At 34.4% G+C, this 13,968-nt stretch overlaps 1 protein-coding gene across 29 annotated transcripts in view; it reads left to right on the forward strand.

Annotated features, from left to right (window-relative positions):
• Nucleotides 1–7,351, forward strand: part of SGIP1 (SH3GL interacting endocytic adaptor 1) — a 172,743-nt gene extending 165,392 nt beyond the window's left edge. For all 29 annotated transcript variants that reach the window (XM_074334896.1, XM_019731952.2, XM_074334889.1 and 26 more), the window contains 3 exons: nt 3,209–3,273; nt 3,845–4,009; nt 5,003–7,351. In XM_074334896.1, coding sequence (XP_074190997.1) covers nt 3,209–3,273; nt 3,845–4,009; nt 5,003–5,025 — 253 coding nt within the window. In that variant the 3' untranslated portion in view covers nt 5,026–7,351. The remainder of the gene's footprint in view (nt 1–3,208; nt 3,274–3,844; nt 4,010–5,002) is intronic.
• Nucleotides 7,352–13,968: the final 6,617 nt, after the last annotated feature.

Here is a 13,968-nt window from a genome sequence, read left to right on the forward strand (position 1 = left end):
TGGTACTGGTGGCAGCCACCCTCGGTGCACAGCATGGCCTCTCCCACATGTTTCCAACTTTAGCACAGGCAGCAAACAACCATGGGTCACTTGATAGTTCCTACCAGGTAGTCACTGGGCTGGTTACAAGCAGTGGACGACCTGGCCTCCCCTGGAGTCCCTCCCAATTGGCCCCAGAACCAAAATACTTGGAGGTTGGCTTCAGACCATAGCAGAGCACTGCACAATTAACCCTACAAGTGGCACACACAAAGGATGGTCTCAACAGGTGCAGAGCCCACTGGGGTGAATCCCACTCAGTGGGGTAATTTCCCCTGCACAGCAGTCTATAAGTTGTGGACATGGCCAAACCCCACAGCCAGTAAGCCTGAGGGTCAATCCCACCTACTGGTATGCCAATAGCAATCAAGGTTCAACTCTAAAAGGAGGGCACACACAACCCACACAAGAGACACTCCTGGAGCACCCAAAGCAGGTGACCTTGGAGATTGCTCCATGCGTCCACACAGGATAATTGCTGCATAAGTCCACCTGGCCAAGACTGGGAGACATAGGAGCCCTATTAATACATAGAAACAAACACAGAGAGGTAGCCAAAACAAAGAGACAAAGAAACATGTCCCATATGAAAGAACAGGAGAAAACTCCCCCGAAAAACTAAACGAAATGGAGGCAAGCAATCTACCAGATGCAGAGTTCAAAACATTGGTTGTAAGGATGCTCAAGAAACTTAGTGAGAATCTCAACAAAAAGATAGAAAGCATTAAAAAGGACATAGAAACCATAAAAGAGAACTAATCGGAAATGAAAAATACAATAACTGAAATAAAGGATGCACTAGAAGGAATCATCAGCAGACTAGATGAAGCAGAGAATCGAATCAGCAATTTAGAAGACAAGGTAGCAGAAAAAAAACCAATCAGAACAGCAAAAAGAAAAAAGAGTTTTAAAAAATTGAGGATAGCTTAAATCTCTGGGACAACATCAAGTGCACCAACATTCGCATCGTAGGGGTACCAGCAGGAGAAGAGAGAAAACAAGGGATTGAGGACCTAATTGAGGAAATAATGACTGAAAACTTCCCTAACCCAGTGAAGGAAATAGACATACAAGCCCAGCAAGTGCAGAGAGTCCCAAACAAGATGAACCCAAACAGACCCACACCAAGATACATCATAATTAAAATGGCAAAGATTAGAGACAAAGAGAGAATCCTAAAAGCAGCAAAAGAAAAGCAACTAGTAACTTATAAGAGAGCTCCCATAAGATTGTCAGCTGACTTCTCAACAGAAACTTTAAAGGCCAGAAGGAATTGGCATGAAATATGCAAAGTGATGAAAAGCAAGAACTTATAACTAAGATTAAGGCTACCATTTAAAACTGAAGGACGGATAAAGAGCTTCCCAGACAAGAAAAAGCTAAAGGAGCTCATCACCACCAAACGAGTACTACAAGAAATGTTAGAGGTAATTCTTGACAGAGAAAGAGTAGGAGAAGAAGGAGAAAAGATCAAAAATATGAATAATAAAATGACAATAGCTACATATCTATCAACAATTGCAGTCAAACTAAATGTATTAAATGCTCCAATCAAAAGACATAGAGTGGCTGAATGAATAAGAAAACAAAACCCTTACATACGAGTATGCTGCCTACAAGAGACTCACTTCAGATCGAAAGACACACACAGATTGAAAGTGAAGGGATGGGAAAAGATATTTCATGAAAATGGAAACAAACAAAAAAGCTGGGGTAGCAATACTTATACAAGACAAAATACACTTTAAAACAAAGGTTATAACAAGAGACAAAGAAAGACCCAGTAATCCCACTTCTGGGGATTTAGCTGAAGAAACCTACAATGCTATTTCGAGGGGACATGTATATCTATATGTTCATTACAGCATTGTTTACAAAGGCCAAGATGTGGGGGTGTCCATCAATGGAAGAATGAATAAAGAGGAGGTGGTACATATATACAATGGAACATTGCCTGCCATGGGAAAAAAAATGGATTTTTGCCATCTTGGCAGCATGGTTGGGCCTGGAGGGTATTGTGCTGAGTGCAGAATGTCAGACAGAGAAAGACAGATGCAATGTGATTTCACTTATATGTGGAATCTAAAGAACAAAATGTACAAATAAAACACAAACAAACTCATAGATACAGAGAACAGTTTGATGGTTGCCACATGGGAGGGGGGTTGAGGGAGAGGGTAAAAAAGGGAAGGGATTAAGAAGTACAAATGGATTGTTACAAAGTAGTCATGGGGACGTAGGGTATAGCAGAAGGAATATAATCAGTAATATTGTAATAACTATGTATGGTGTCAGATGGATACTAGATTTATCAGGGTGATACATGGGATGGGAGGTGGGCGTTGGGTGAAAAAAGTGAAGGGATTAAAAATACAAGTCGGTAGTTACAAAACAGTCATTGGTATGTAAAGTAAAGCATAGGGAATATAGTCAGTAATATGGTAATAGCTATGTGTAGTGCCAGGTGGGGGATCATTTCTTAAATTATGTAAATGTCTAACCACTATGCTGTACACATGAAAATAAGATAAAGCAATATTGAATGTCAACTGTAATTGAAAATTTGAAAAGTGGGCAGAAGGTGAAGGGAAATATGAGGTCCAAATTTCCAGGCATAAAACAAATAAGTCATGGGATGTAGTGCACAGCATACGGAATATAGTCAATACTGTGACAGCAGGGACGGTATCAGGTGGTTGCTGGACTTAATCATGTGATCAGTTCTTTAGGTATATAAATATTGAGTAACTATGGTGTACCCCTGAAAGTAATATAAAATTGTGTTAGCTATATTTTTAATAAAAATCTTTTTAAAAATAAATTACCAGAATTAATTAATACTTCCCATCTATTCTTCTCAGTGGATGTGTTTTTTAAAAATTAGCTGCATTGTCCTCTAAATATTTATCTATCTAGTAGTGTTGTGGCTAGTTACAATAAAGAACAGGAAAGGAGAGAACTTATGTACGTATGCATGGATGAATGGATAGATGATAGCTAGCTAGCTAGATAAATAGATAGATAGATAGATAGATAGATAGATAGATAATGCTTAAATTGTAGCTATCAGGATCCCTTTTTATTTTAATTAACACTATCTGGAAAATATGACATCCATTAAACCAAAAACCTTGTGTACACAAAGATCTTTTACCTATTTTATTTTTAGGAATGCTGAACAACAAAGAATATTGTGGAAGATTCCTGATATTTCTCAGAAGTCAGAAAATGGAGGTAATGTAATCATAGGCTTACTTTGTTTGGCTGAGATAGCTTTCGGGTATCAGGCAACTATTAACCCAAAGATACTTAAGCACTAAAAGCAAGCAAAATATTTCACTTTGTTTTGACATATACTTACTTCAGTCAATAAAAGCAAATAATTCTTCAATGACTCCTCCACTTCCCCTTTTCTGCCCAAGGCCCCACATCAAACAGATAATACTTTAAGCAGAGAAGAGATTTCAATGAGGCACGTTTCCACTCTGTATCAGATCTCACACTCTTTGATAGTTTAGACGTTTTTCACTTTGCTCTGATAATAATGATAGGTTTAGAAAATACATTGCCTTCTAAGTAGCATGCTCCCAAAGTACCATCTGGCTAAATTACACTTGCATCAGTGTGCAAAAGGAGTCATTCATAATATTTAATGATACTAAATTTTATTCATCACCATTTTGTCACTGAAACGTCTACTATTTTCTAAGTTAGATTTTTGTATGTTAACTTTGGAATGCAATTTCTAAAATTATCTCCAGAATGTTGTGTTATTATCTTGTAATACATAATACTCTTTTTATAGGGGTGGGTTCTTTATTGGCAAGATTTCAGTTATCTGAGGGCCCAAGCAAACCTTCCCCATTGGTTGTGCAGTTCACAAGTGAAGGAAGCACCCTTTCTGGCTGTGACATTGAACTTGTGGGAGCAGGCTATCGATTTTCACTCATCAAGAAAAGGTTTGCTGCAGGTAAGTGTGTATCTTTTGAATTTCATTTGCAAAAACAATGTTGCTTTAGCTACTCTTCCTTAAGAAGCAATAGGCTGTGATTTTCTTATCTTCTTCGTCCTCCTCTTCCCCGCTCCCAACCCCCATTTCCCATCCCAATTAGAAAGCAAACCAATTGTCGAATGAAGTAAAACTAGGACAGTGACCTGGAAATCAGGAATTAGGAAAGCCCTGACTACTTATTATGGCTCTGGCTCTGTTCCTTAGATGGGGCTGACCTGTCATTCCCATTATGTAGATGTGAACACTAAGGTTAATGGAATAAATCCTACTTTATTATATTGACTAAGAAGATAAATGTTATTTGCCTTTGAATTTATCTTTTACCTGAAAACTTTTGTTCTCCAACAGGACTTTATAGATTTTAGACTTCTCTGACTTAGCTGAGATCTAAAAGGATCCATCTTTCACTTTAATAGCAACCTTAAAGAATCTAGGCCAAAGATTGGAACGGGTTGTCCGTGAACTGAATGTAGCCACGAGTCAGGTTTTTCTGGCACACACAATCATTTGTAGGTGGGGGATTCCCCAATACTAGGATGATCATACTTGTCAATGATTTGTTGGGATAAGCCCTGGCTTTTATGCTGCTGTATGATGTAATTATTCATCATACTCCTTTCACTCTCAGAATTGACCCATATTGCCAAGTAATTATATGACCACTCTTCCTAAAATAAGTTGGATTCTCACATCCAGGAACAAATCTCCCTATTCTGGTCAAAATCCAAACCTCTGCAAAATGTTTATATATGGAAATGTGAAAAGGCAACTTGCAGGTCTGGAAAATTGAAAACTCGAAATACATTATGTGCTTTATATGAGTAGTGCATCCCTCCAGTATGCAGTATTTGGCACCTAAGGGTAAGGCAGGAGGAATAGAAATGTTAGTCATTTAATAATCACATTGTCGAATTAGCAGGTCATCTGTTGATATGTTGTTTTGTTTTGCAGGAAAATATTTGGCAGATAACTAATATAATCTTATGCAAGGATTTGGAGGAAACATATAATGAAGAACTGTTGTATGAGAAACAGGTTTCAATTTGGGTTTGATAAAAGCAAATCAAAATCTGCACTTGGGACCTATCTGCTGGAAATGCCTATGACTTTTCAGCAATGATTTCCCTCACACAATACCATGATGACCAGTCCTACAGTATTTACTTCTAGGTGTAATATTGTTATGGTTTTAAAATGTAATTATTGTATTTGTAAATTGTACTCATTCCAGTAAGGCGGTTAGACACTTGAGTTTTAGTATTTTACCATTCCTGAAATGGATGTAATTTAAACTGTGGTATGTAAATTTAATAGTAGTACTGTTGAATGGCACAGTGCTTACAGAGGTAGATTGCATTTTGTCAATATATAAAATTTAAATATAATATTGATAGGTATCATAAAGGGGGTGCCACATACAAAGAAAATTAAGTGGAACCAGAAAAAACACTGTTTTTTTCTTCATTCCTTAGTATGTTTTACTCTAGTGCTAAATAAAAATTCTATCTTCAAATGGTTAGTGGGTTAAATTCAGAAACTATTTCAGAAAATAGAATTCTAAGGTTACAGCATATTCAAAGAAAAGCATTAATTACCACTTTTTAAAAAGCTTTTTTTTCAAACTGCAATTTCATAAAAATGCAAACTGTGTAAACAGGGCCTCTTATTTTTATAACTTGTGTAAAAAGGGAAAGCAATTCATATTTAAAGTTTAAGTATATGAAATTATAATCAAGAGTAAAGAAGATGTTGAAGTCTTAACTACTTCCCCCTCTCTACAGTTTAGCAAATGTAAAGATTACTGAACAGTCAGTCAGACTAAAACCAAAACAGTGATTTTAAAATTTCAAGACTTTCTATAGTCAAACTGGTTAACAACTTATGCACAATTACTCTAAACAGAGAGTTTCTCCCATCTAGCATGGAGAATGGCTCCATGTATGTTCCTCTTTACCCGCAGGAATCAAAATACTGGTACTGAAAATCTCAGAAAAAAATATTTCAGTTCCCAGTTTAAATCCTAAAGGAAATTTTAATTGTCATCATTTATATCATTTGGGAAGGAGAAAAATAAGCTTTATAAATTAAATTCTATCCATATAATTGTGCAATAAATTTCCTTTTAGATAAGATTCATTCTACATAGCCATAAATCTTTGCCATTCTCGGGGAATCAAAAAGAAAAGTTATCAAAAATTTGTCACGATTTCATTGTTGCAACATGTAGTAAAAACTTTAATTACTCAGTCTGGCCTCACGAATTGGGAATTCAGAATAGAGAAGCACTTCTTCAGGGATCTCAGTTGTAAAACCTTCCTCCGTTATGATCTGAAAACATGAATCTTTCTTTAAGTCATAGAACTTATTTTAAACGTAAGCAAATTTTTATTCTAGTTTATATTGTTAAATAACTAATTATTAAGTTGTTCTGTTTATCATGAGTTGCTAAATTTTATTTTACATTCACTCATATGACAAAGAATCTTTAGCCCCTTTAAATTTTAGAATCAAATTAAATTTTGTAAGTCTTATTCTTAAAATGAGATTGTGACTGGCAGTTGTTTATAGTGGAACTTTTTAAATTAATATTTGTACTTCTCAATCAGTGCTAGAACAGAAAATGTTCAAAATGATCTGTTTTACCTTAGAAGAATTCTTACTATTCAAACAAAATCTCGATTGGCTCCCAATCTTGTGTTGAAGTTTTTTGAACAAATAATTAATGTACTCATTTGAAGTAAAGATATTCAATTTGATTTTGAAACCAAAATAGAAAATAAAAACTTTTAAATCCGATGAAACGTGGGGAAATTTCAAACACTGAAATCAATCGAAAGTAAGCAGCTGAAAATTGGGAATTATCCAGCATATGAATATAAAACTGTGTTTTTAAATAATCAATTCATGAAAATGTATTGAATATTAACAGAAAGTATATTAAAATGTGTAAATATTACTGTTCTCATGTTTTTCTCTTTATATTTTATTTTATATGGTTCTGGAGTGAATTGGTAATTACACATAAGGATGTTTTTGTCAAAGAATAATTTTGTTGATATTGTAAAAATGTAATTTAAAACATAGATTACAACAGTCCCTAATGTATGTTACTCAAATGTTTCTAGGAACTAAAATTTGAAACTATGAAAATATACTATGATCCCTTAATTGGTCTTTGTGAAACAGAATTGAAGTCAGTGATTTCAAAAATTACTAAACTTTGAATAACCAGATCCTCAATAAAGAATATATCACTCTTCCTTTCAGAAAATAGGTCACAATAAACTCATATCAGGGCGATTAGGGGTTTGTTTTTTCTTTAATCTTGTAGTTTATAATCTGTTACACTCGTACCCACATAACTGTGCAATAAGAATTCATGTTAGAAAAAATGATTCCAGACCAATGCAAGAGTCTCAGTATAGAAGAAACATTAAGTCAGGTTCATTATCAATTCCTAAAACAGAACAAAATGTACATTTTAAGATTTTCAAAACTAGGGGTTAATATAAAAAGAAAGGGGTCTCATTAACCAGAACACCATTTCCTGAGCATTATGGTTAAAAAAGGTTCTGTTCCAATAGATAGAAATTATGAATGATACTGCTTTATTTTGGCAACATGAAAAGTATGTTTTCAAATAAATTCCATATTTTCATGATATTTTTTTAGAAATAAATTCTTATTACAAATTAGTCTGAATTTTATCATAATTGGAATTTATAATTTCTTAGAATTAAATTTTTAATTATTTTTAAAGCTCTATTCTTTGCTACAACTACAGCCAAAATGAAAATTCACCATATGGCATTTGGGAGTATAGCTCATCTGTAAAGAAAGAATGTCCACATTTTAAATGGTTTCAAGTGAATGGAAAAGAACAGCCCAGAAAGTCAAACTACAGATATTTTATTTTTGGTTTATGTATTTTTACTCCCTCTCAATCTGTAAAGTGGTTGGGGCCACAATTAAACATGTTTTTATTTCTTCTTTCCAAAGAAGCCTGGTAACTACCCTAACTCTTGCTGTATGACCTTAGGCAAATCACTGACCTTTTCATTTTCTCACCTTTAGAATGAGGGTTTGGGATTGCCAGTGGTTTTCGAGCTTTTCTTAACAGCAGGACTTTCTTCTACTAGAATTGCACATGGAATCCTGTTAGGCAAAACAGCTCAAAGCAATGAAGGAGTTCCTCCAGCAGTTTAAATCTGGGGACTCCCCGACCCCAGGGAACTGTTTCAACACCATAATAATACATCAAAGATCTATAAAGTTTCTTCCACCTCTGAAGTTACGTGATTCTACTTGACTTGGATAGATACACCATTGGGGGCTTTAAAAGCAAACTTTTACAATCTGACTGATATACAATAAAAATTGACATTTTCTTCAGTGCTTACCATGTAACAGTCACTTTAGATATTAGCTCATTTAAGAATGGTGACACTGAGGGTTAGGTTAATTAATTTGCTCAGTGACACAGCAGCTTGAAGTAACCCAGTTATCTTGACTGCAGAGGGAGCCCCTGACCTGTTTTGCTTGTTCATATTGGGCATAAACCCTTCTGTTTTATTTTACTATGCATACTCTATTTGAATACCAAGGTAATGGTGCTATGAAAAATTAGTATCAAAATAAGGATTATTCCAATTGCAAAATTGTTGGGAAAAAATATGTTTCTCAAAGTATGATACATGGATCACTTGTATTATCATTTATTTTTTTTAATTTTTTGTATTATCATTTATTTTAAAAGTGCAATGATTTTGGCTTAGTCACAACTATATCCCTAGAGCCTAGAAGATGGCAGGCATCAATAAATTTATATTGAAGGAATAAATCTCTAGAAAGGGAGCTTAGGAATATGTATTTTGATAAGCCCCCAAAATTTGAGAATCACTGCCCTAGTATATCTCTCAGATCCTTCTTAGTTCTGATATTATACCAGATTTTAAACATTAAATTTTAAGTTGAATGCCATTTTTCTAGCAAATTAATTTTTTTCATTCAGACCTTTTAACTTCCTCCAATCGAGAGAGAGAGAGAGAGGGAGAGAGAGAGAGAGAGAGCTATTTTTCTAGAAAAATCCCAATCTTTTCCTTAGAGTTTTCCTGTTGTGCTATCTCAGTATCAAAGTGGCCTGAAATTCATTCTCTCATTTTCATGTTTCTATCCTTTTCATCAATGTCTTAAAAGATTAAAAGAAGCAGTAGGGGTGATACTACACGCTGTGGTTCATCCCAAACACAAAGTCCTAATAAATGTCTCCCTCCTTCCAAGGGACACGCAGATATTGAACTTGTGAGTTGACCCTATTTACTTTGTAGGCCTTTGAATTACATGCTTTATAAGCATGGACTAGTGTCATTCCAGAAGAGTTTTACCAATTTTTTTTTTGCATTTTTTTCTCCAAAATAATTACAGGCTGTCAATTAAAGTTGAACGACACAGTAAAATATGCAGATATCTAAGGAGATGAGTTTGTGGGGTGTTTTTTTTAAGCTTTCTTTTTTTCCCCAAAAGATTATGCATTTGAGCAAAATCCCATTCAGTCTAAATGTACTCATTTTGTGCATAATTTCTGATATCAATTTTTTAAATGGAAGCATAACTTAGATAATAACAAAATGAGGGTGATCTCTAGATAGTGCTTTAAAAGTTAATATAAATATGAAGTTTCCTTGAAATAAGTCAAGTTAAATTGTTGATCTGAATGAACAAATCAATTCATGTTACACTGATTAAAGAGATTGTTCTGATGACGCACCCTTCCCATTTTATTGTGTGCACTTCTCTTGAATCTTTATTGTATCTTCCTGCTACTTTTCTTTCTTTTTTCTTTTTTAATTTGGCAAACATTTAAATGATATTTGCTCACTCATGAATTAAGCATGGATACCATTACATTACTTTTTCTGCGGAATATATCAAGGCAAAATGAGATAGGAGTACCATGTTTAAGTCTCCAAATATTAAAAACAAACAACAACAAAAAACCCCGACCTCTCTCCTGTGTCATTGCTTTGATGTTCTGTCTTCTGTAGGCTACAGTTGCGTTTTTAATATCTAATTGAAATCTAAATATCCTTCTTGAAGGAATGTCAAATTTTAGGATCCATTGAGTTGACCATGATCAGACCTCTTGATTGTCCCTTGTGTTTAACATCTGATTTCTATCCTAAATGAGTATTTCTATGAGAGAAATCCACGTCCTTATTGAATTCACCATGGGTATAATAATTTATTCTTTAAGTTTGACTTCTAAGGTTATTTTTCTTTTGATTTATAGTATTTCTGATTGCCTCTTTCTATCCCTACGGTAATACATTGTCTGTTCTAGGTATATCTTTAATCTTATAAGAAAAGATGTTTCAATGAAAAGCAAATATATTTTTATGTGTTCCTTAATGACTAAAAGAAAATAAGTAAAAGATACTTCTACTGCATTCAGCTATATTCCAGTATTTTCCAAATCATGTTCAGGTCTACTGGTTCTGGCAAATGCTCACTGTGGTCTGAGAATAAACGATCCTCTACCATAAGTGCTCCTTGAGCACTGATAATAAATGTTAGTGTTTTAATGAAGCTTAAAAAAGTTATTGGAGCAGGAAAACTCTTTTCTTCCTTAACACACCTTGAAGAAATTTAGAAAAGTTTTACCACCAGTTTATGTATTTTTCAACAACTGCAAATAATATAACCAGCAACTCTTTGAAAAGATGCTGTTTTTTTTGTTTTGTTTTGTTTTAACTTTAAGGATAATTCCTGCCATTTCAAATGAATTAGTATCTACTTTAAATTTCATTAGTACATCTTAGTGAATGTAACTTTATCATATCAAATATTTAAAACAAAACAATGAAATTGTTTTAATATTTTCAGTATTATTTTTAAGATATGTACCTATGACCTCCACATCAGACCACTATCTGTTACAAATGGTCCAATTCTTTTGGAGAGTGGAATTAATGCGAGTGAGCAATCTTTGGTAATATTTTATTAAACAGCTTTAAGAAATTGAATCATGATAGATCAATGCTGACAGCATTTTTAATATCTTGTAAAATTATATAAAATTTTATGAAAAACGTTTTAGTTAAAGCTAAGAGGAATGCACTATGCATCATAGATTTTGCAGGACTCTACACTCTATTAATGAGCATTGCACAGTTCTTTTATGCTTTGCTTTATTTTTCAAATCAATCGTTTCTACACAAAATAATCAACAAAGTTCCTTTAAAAAATTCCTGAATAAACTATCAGACTGAAAAGAATAAACCAGAATAACTACACTTCTCTAAATATAGTTCAATTTTTAACTCAGTTTGTGAATCAGCTTGATAGATCGCAAGCCATTTATCATTTTTAAATATTTCATTGAATGAGTAATTATGCAAATGTTAATTCCATCTCACTTGTTCAGTTGTGTATTATTTCACTGACACTTCCTTTTCATTCTTTCGTTCTTTTTTTTTTTGCAAACAAATGCTTAGTGTTATTCATACATTATTATTTCAAACTACTTTAAATAGTATCCCCAATGACGATCACTGGGATCCATGTCCCAAAGTCCAAAGCCAGATTTTTTTCTTTTCCTGTGAGACATTAGGATGATAATTCTTATAGCTCTGTCGATTTTGCAGGTCAGTAGTTAGTTCTTGCTTTCTTAAATGGATAAATATGAAACAGATTGGTTCCTGTCTAATCTCTCGCTCTCTCTCAATCTAACCAAGTTGGAAAATTGCTGCTGAATAATTTTTCGTGAAAAAGCCAAGTGACATTATGATGATATGCGAATCATTTCTACGAGGAGGGTTTCACTACAGGCAAAGCAGGAATTCATAGAGCTGTATTTTTAAACTGTTTGAATATTACTGGGTTTCAATATACAAAGAATTTTAATTTTTCACTCTGTGTAGAAAAAGGTCGCTATAAATGAAATGATCAAATTTTAGTTTTCATGCCTATGAAGTGGCAATGTAAGGCATGAGTTGTTTTTTTTTAAAAAAAAAACAGTAAGAGAAACTAGGAAAGGAATCTCAGAGAAATTGTGCTGTGCTTATAAAGGTAATAAAATTCAGTGAATTGTCTTTCTTAAGGAAAATGCTGTTAGCGTATACTACAATTTGAGTTGGTGGTAGCCTTTATTTAGAGTTCCCCAGGATCTTTGTAGTAAACATAAACTGAATTTATGATCTTGTTATGGAGTATATAATTTCACAAAATGCTTTAGGCATAAAATATTTATAAAAGGAATTCTGAGTTAAAATACTCAAATATACTTTTTAAACTTAGTTAAAATGTGGGTGCCTGGCTCTTTTTCCTACTTGTATTATTCAACAGAGAATACTTGATTCTCGTAGCCTTTACCGCTTTGTCTGTGATGAAAGCTTTACTGCTTCTGTGCTGTGCTCAAGAGAAAACCAGCAAAAGAAGCGACTGCTTGTTCCTTCACAGAACTGCAGCAAAGCTCTCTGTGGAGCAATGGTGATATGAAGTGGTAGCACTGACTTATTGAAAATAATCATGAGAACATTTGAATGTTATTTGCCTTATAAGTTAAAAAACGTATGGACATCATTTTTTTTGTAAATAGTGATTTTTACAAGTGTTTTTTTTTTCCTTTATAATTTTCCCAACCACCCATTTCAGAAAATCCTGAATATGCAATGATTTATCATGGCACATTACTGCAAATAGGATTCCCATTTCAGAACAAAGTTTAATTACACGTGAGAGCAAGATGAAATATCTGAGTAAGTGGTTATTTAAATGTGATTTTTTTTCTGGAAAATAAATGAAAAACATAAAAATAAATTCAGTTGTGAATCTCTTTTTTTACCAGCCTCCTAAAATTTTACCCACATTTCTGGAAAAATTTATTGCATGTTTAGGGTGGGCAAGATGGGAAAAAGGTCTGGCACAGTTCAAGCGCTATGGAGTGGGACAAATCCCAGCTCTGTAATTTAACTATAGACTTGAGCATGTTACTCAACTATTCTTCATTTCCTTATCTTTAAAACAATGGTGTTACTAATGCCCCCTTATCATAGGGACATTGAACAGATTAAATGAGATAATATTTATCAGTCACCTAACCATTCTTACTAGTACATAGTAGATAGTCAATAAACAATCCTTTCCTATTCTTATTTTTCTGTGAATAAGGATTGAGATGGTCCAGAAAACTTGAATGCTCTTTCTCCAACACTATCATAACCCTTACGGGTTCTACTGTTTCCCCAAAAGTACTGCTATTGTCGCTAATGCTAATTACATCCAGGGACAGGTGCCAAGCTAGGTAAGTAGAAGTATTATCCTATGTCTACTTCCAATGATCTCACCCACTACACGAGGCTCTCTTCCGGGTTTGGTTTTGTTTGTTCTTCATTGGCAGACGGGCTCCAGGATAGGACACGGGTAGATAGTTAGGAGTCTGTCAGTTAAGGAGGAAAGGGCCTGACCATTATGTCAGGTAAGTCCTCAACCCCAAACAGCCTTCATTTCAAAGCTTCTTAAACATTAAGGGGCTCGGAGGAGTGGCCTGAAGGAGACGGTTTGGTACTCACAAGAGATAAGCCCATGTTTCCCAGGGGCCCTGGGCATATTGTTCAATATCTTAGCATCTCAATTTTCTAAATCTGTAAATGGAAAACAACCCTTTCTTGACAGAGTTGTTGAGAAGACGAAATAAATCTAAAACTGTTTGCCAGTATCTGGTAAATTAAAGCTCTTGATAAATTACCCCTATTATCAACCATCTGTGTCTTGGAGGCGTGTGGGCAGTGTCAGGGGTCCGAAAGGGAAGGGATTGCTTTACTTTCTCTATGTGCCTCGGATTTCCTGTCCTAGGAAACCCCAGCATTTCCCGCTCCTGTCCCTGACATCTGCAGGCAAAGGAACTGGATGAGGACTCT

The sequence above is a fragment of the Rhinolophus sinicus genome, linkage group LG06 (genome assembly GCF_036562045.2).
Source record: "Rhinolophus sinicus isolate RSC01 linkage group LG06, ASM3656204v1, whole genome shotgun sequence".
NCBI classification, from domain to species: domain Eukaryota; kingdom Metazoa; phylum Chordata; class Mammalia; order Chiroptera; family Rhinolophidae; genus Rhinolophus; species Rhinolophus sinicus.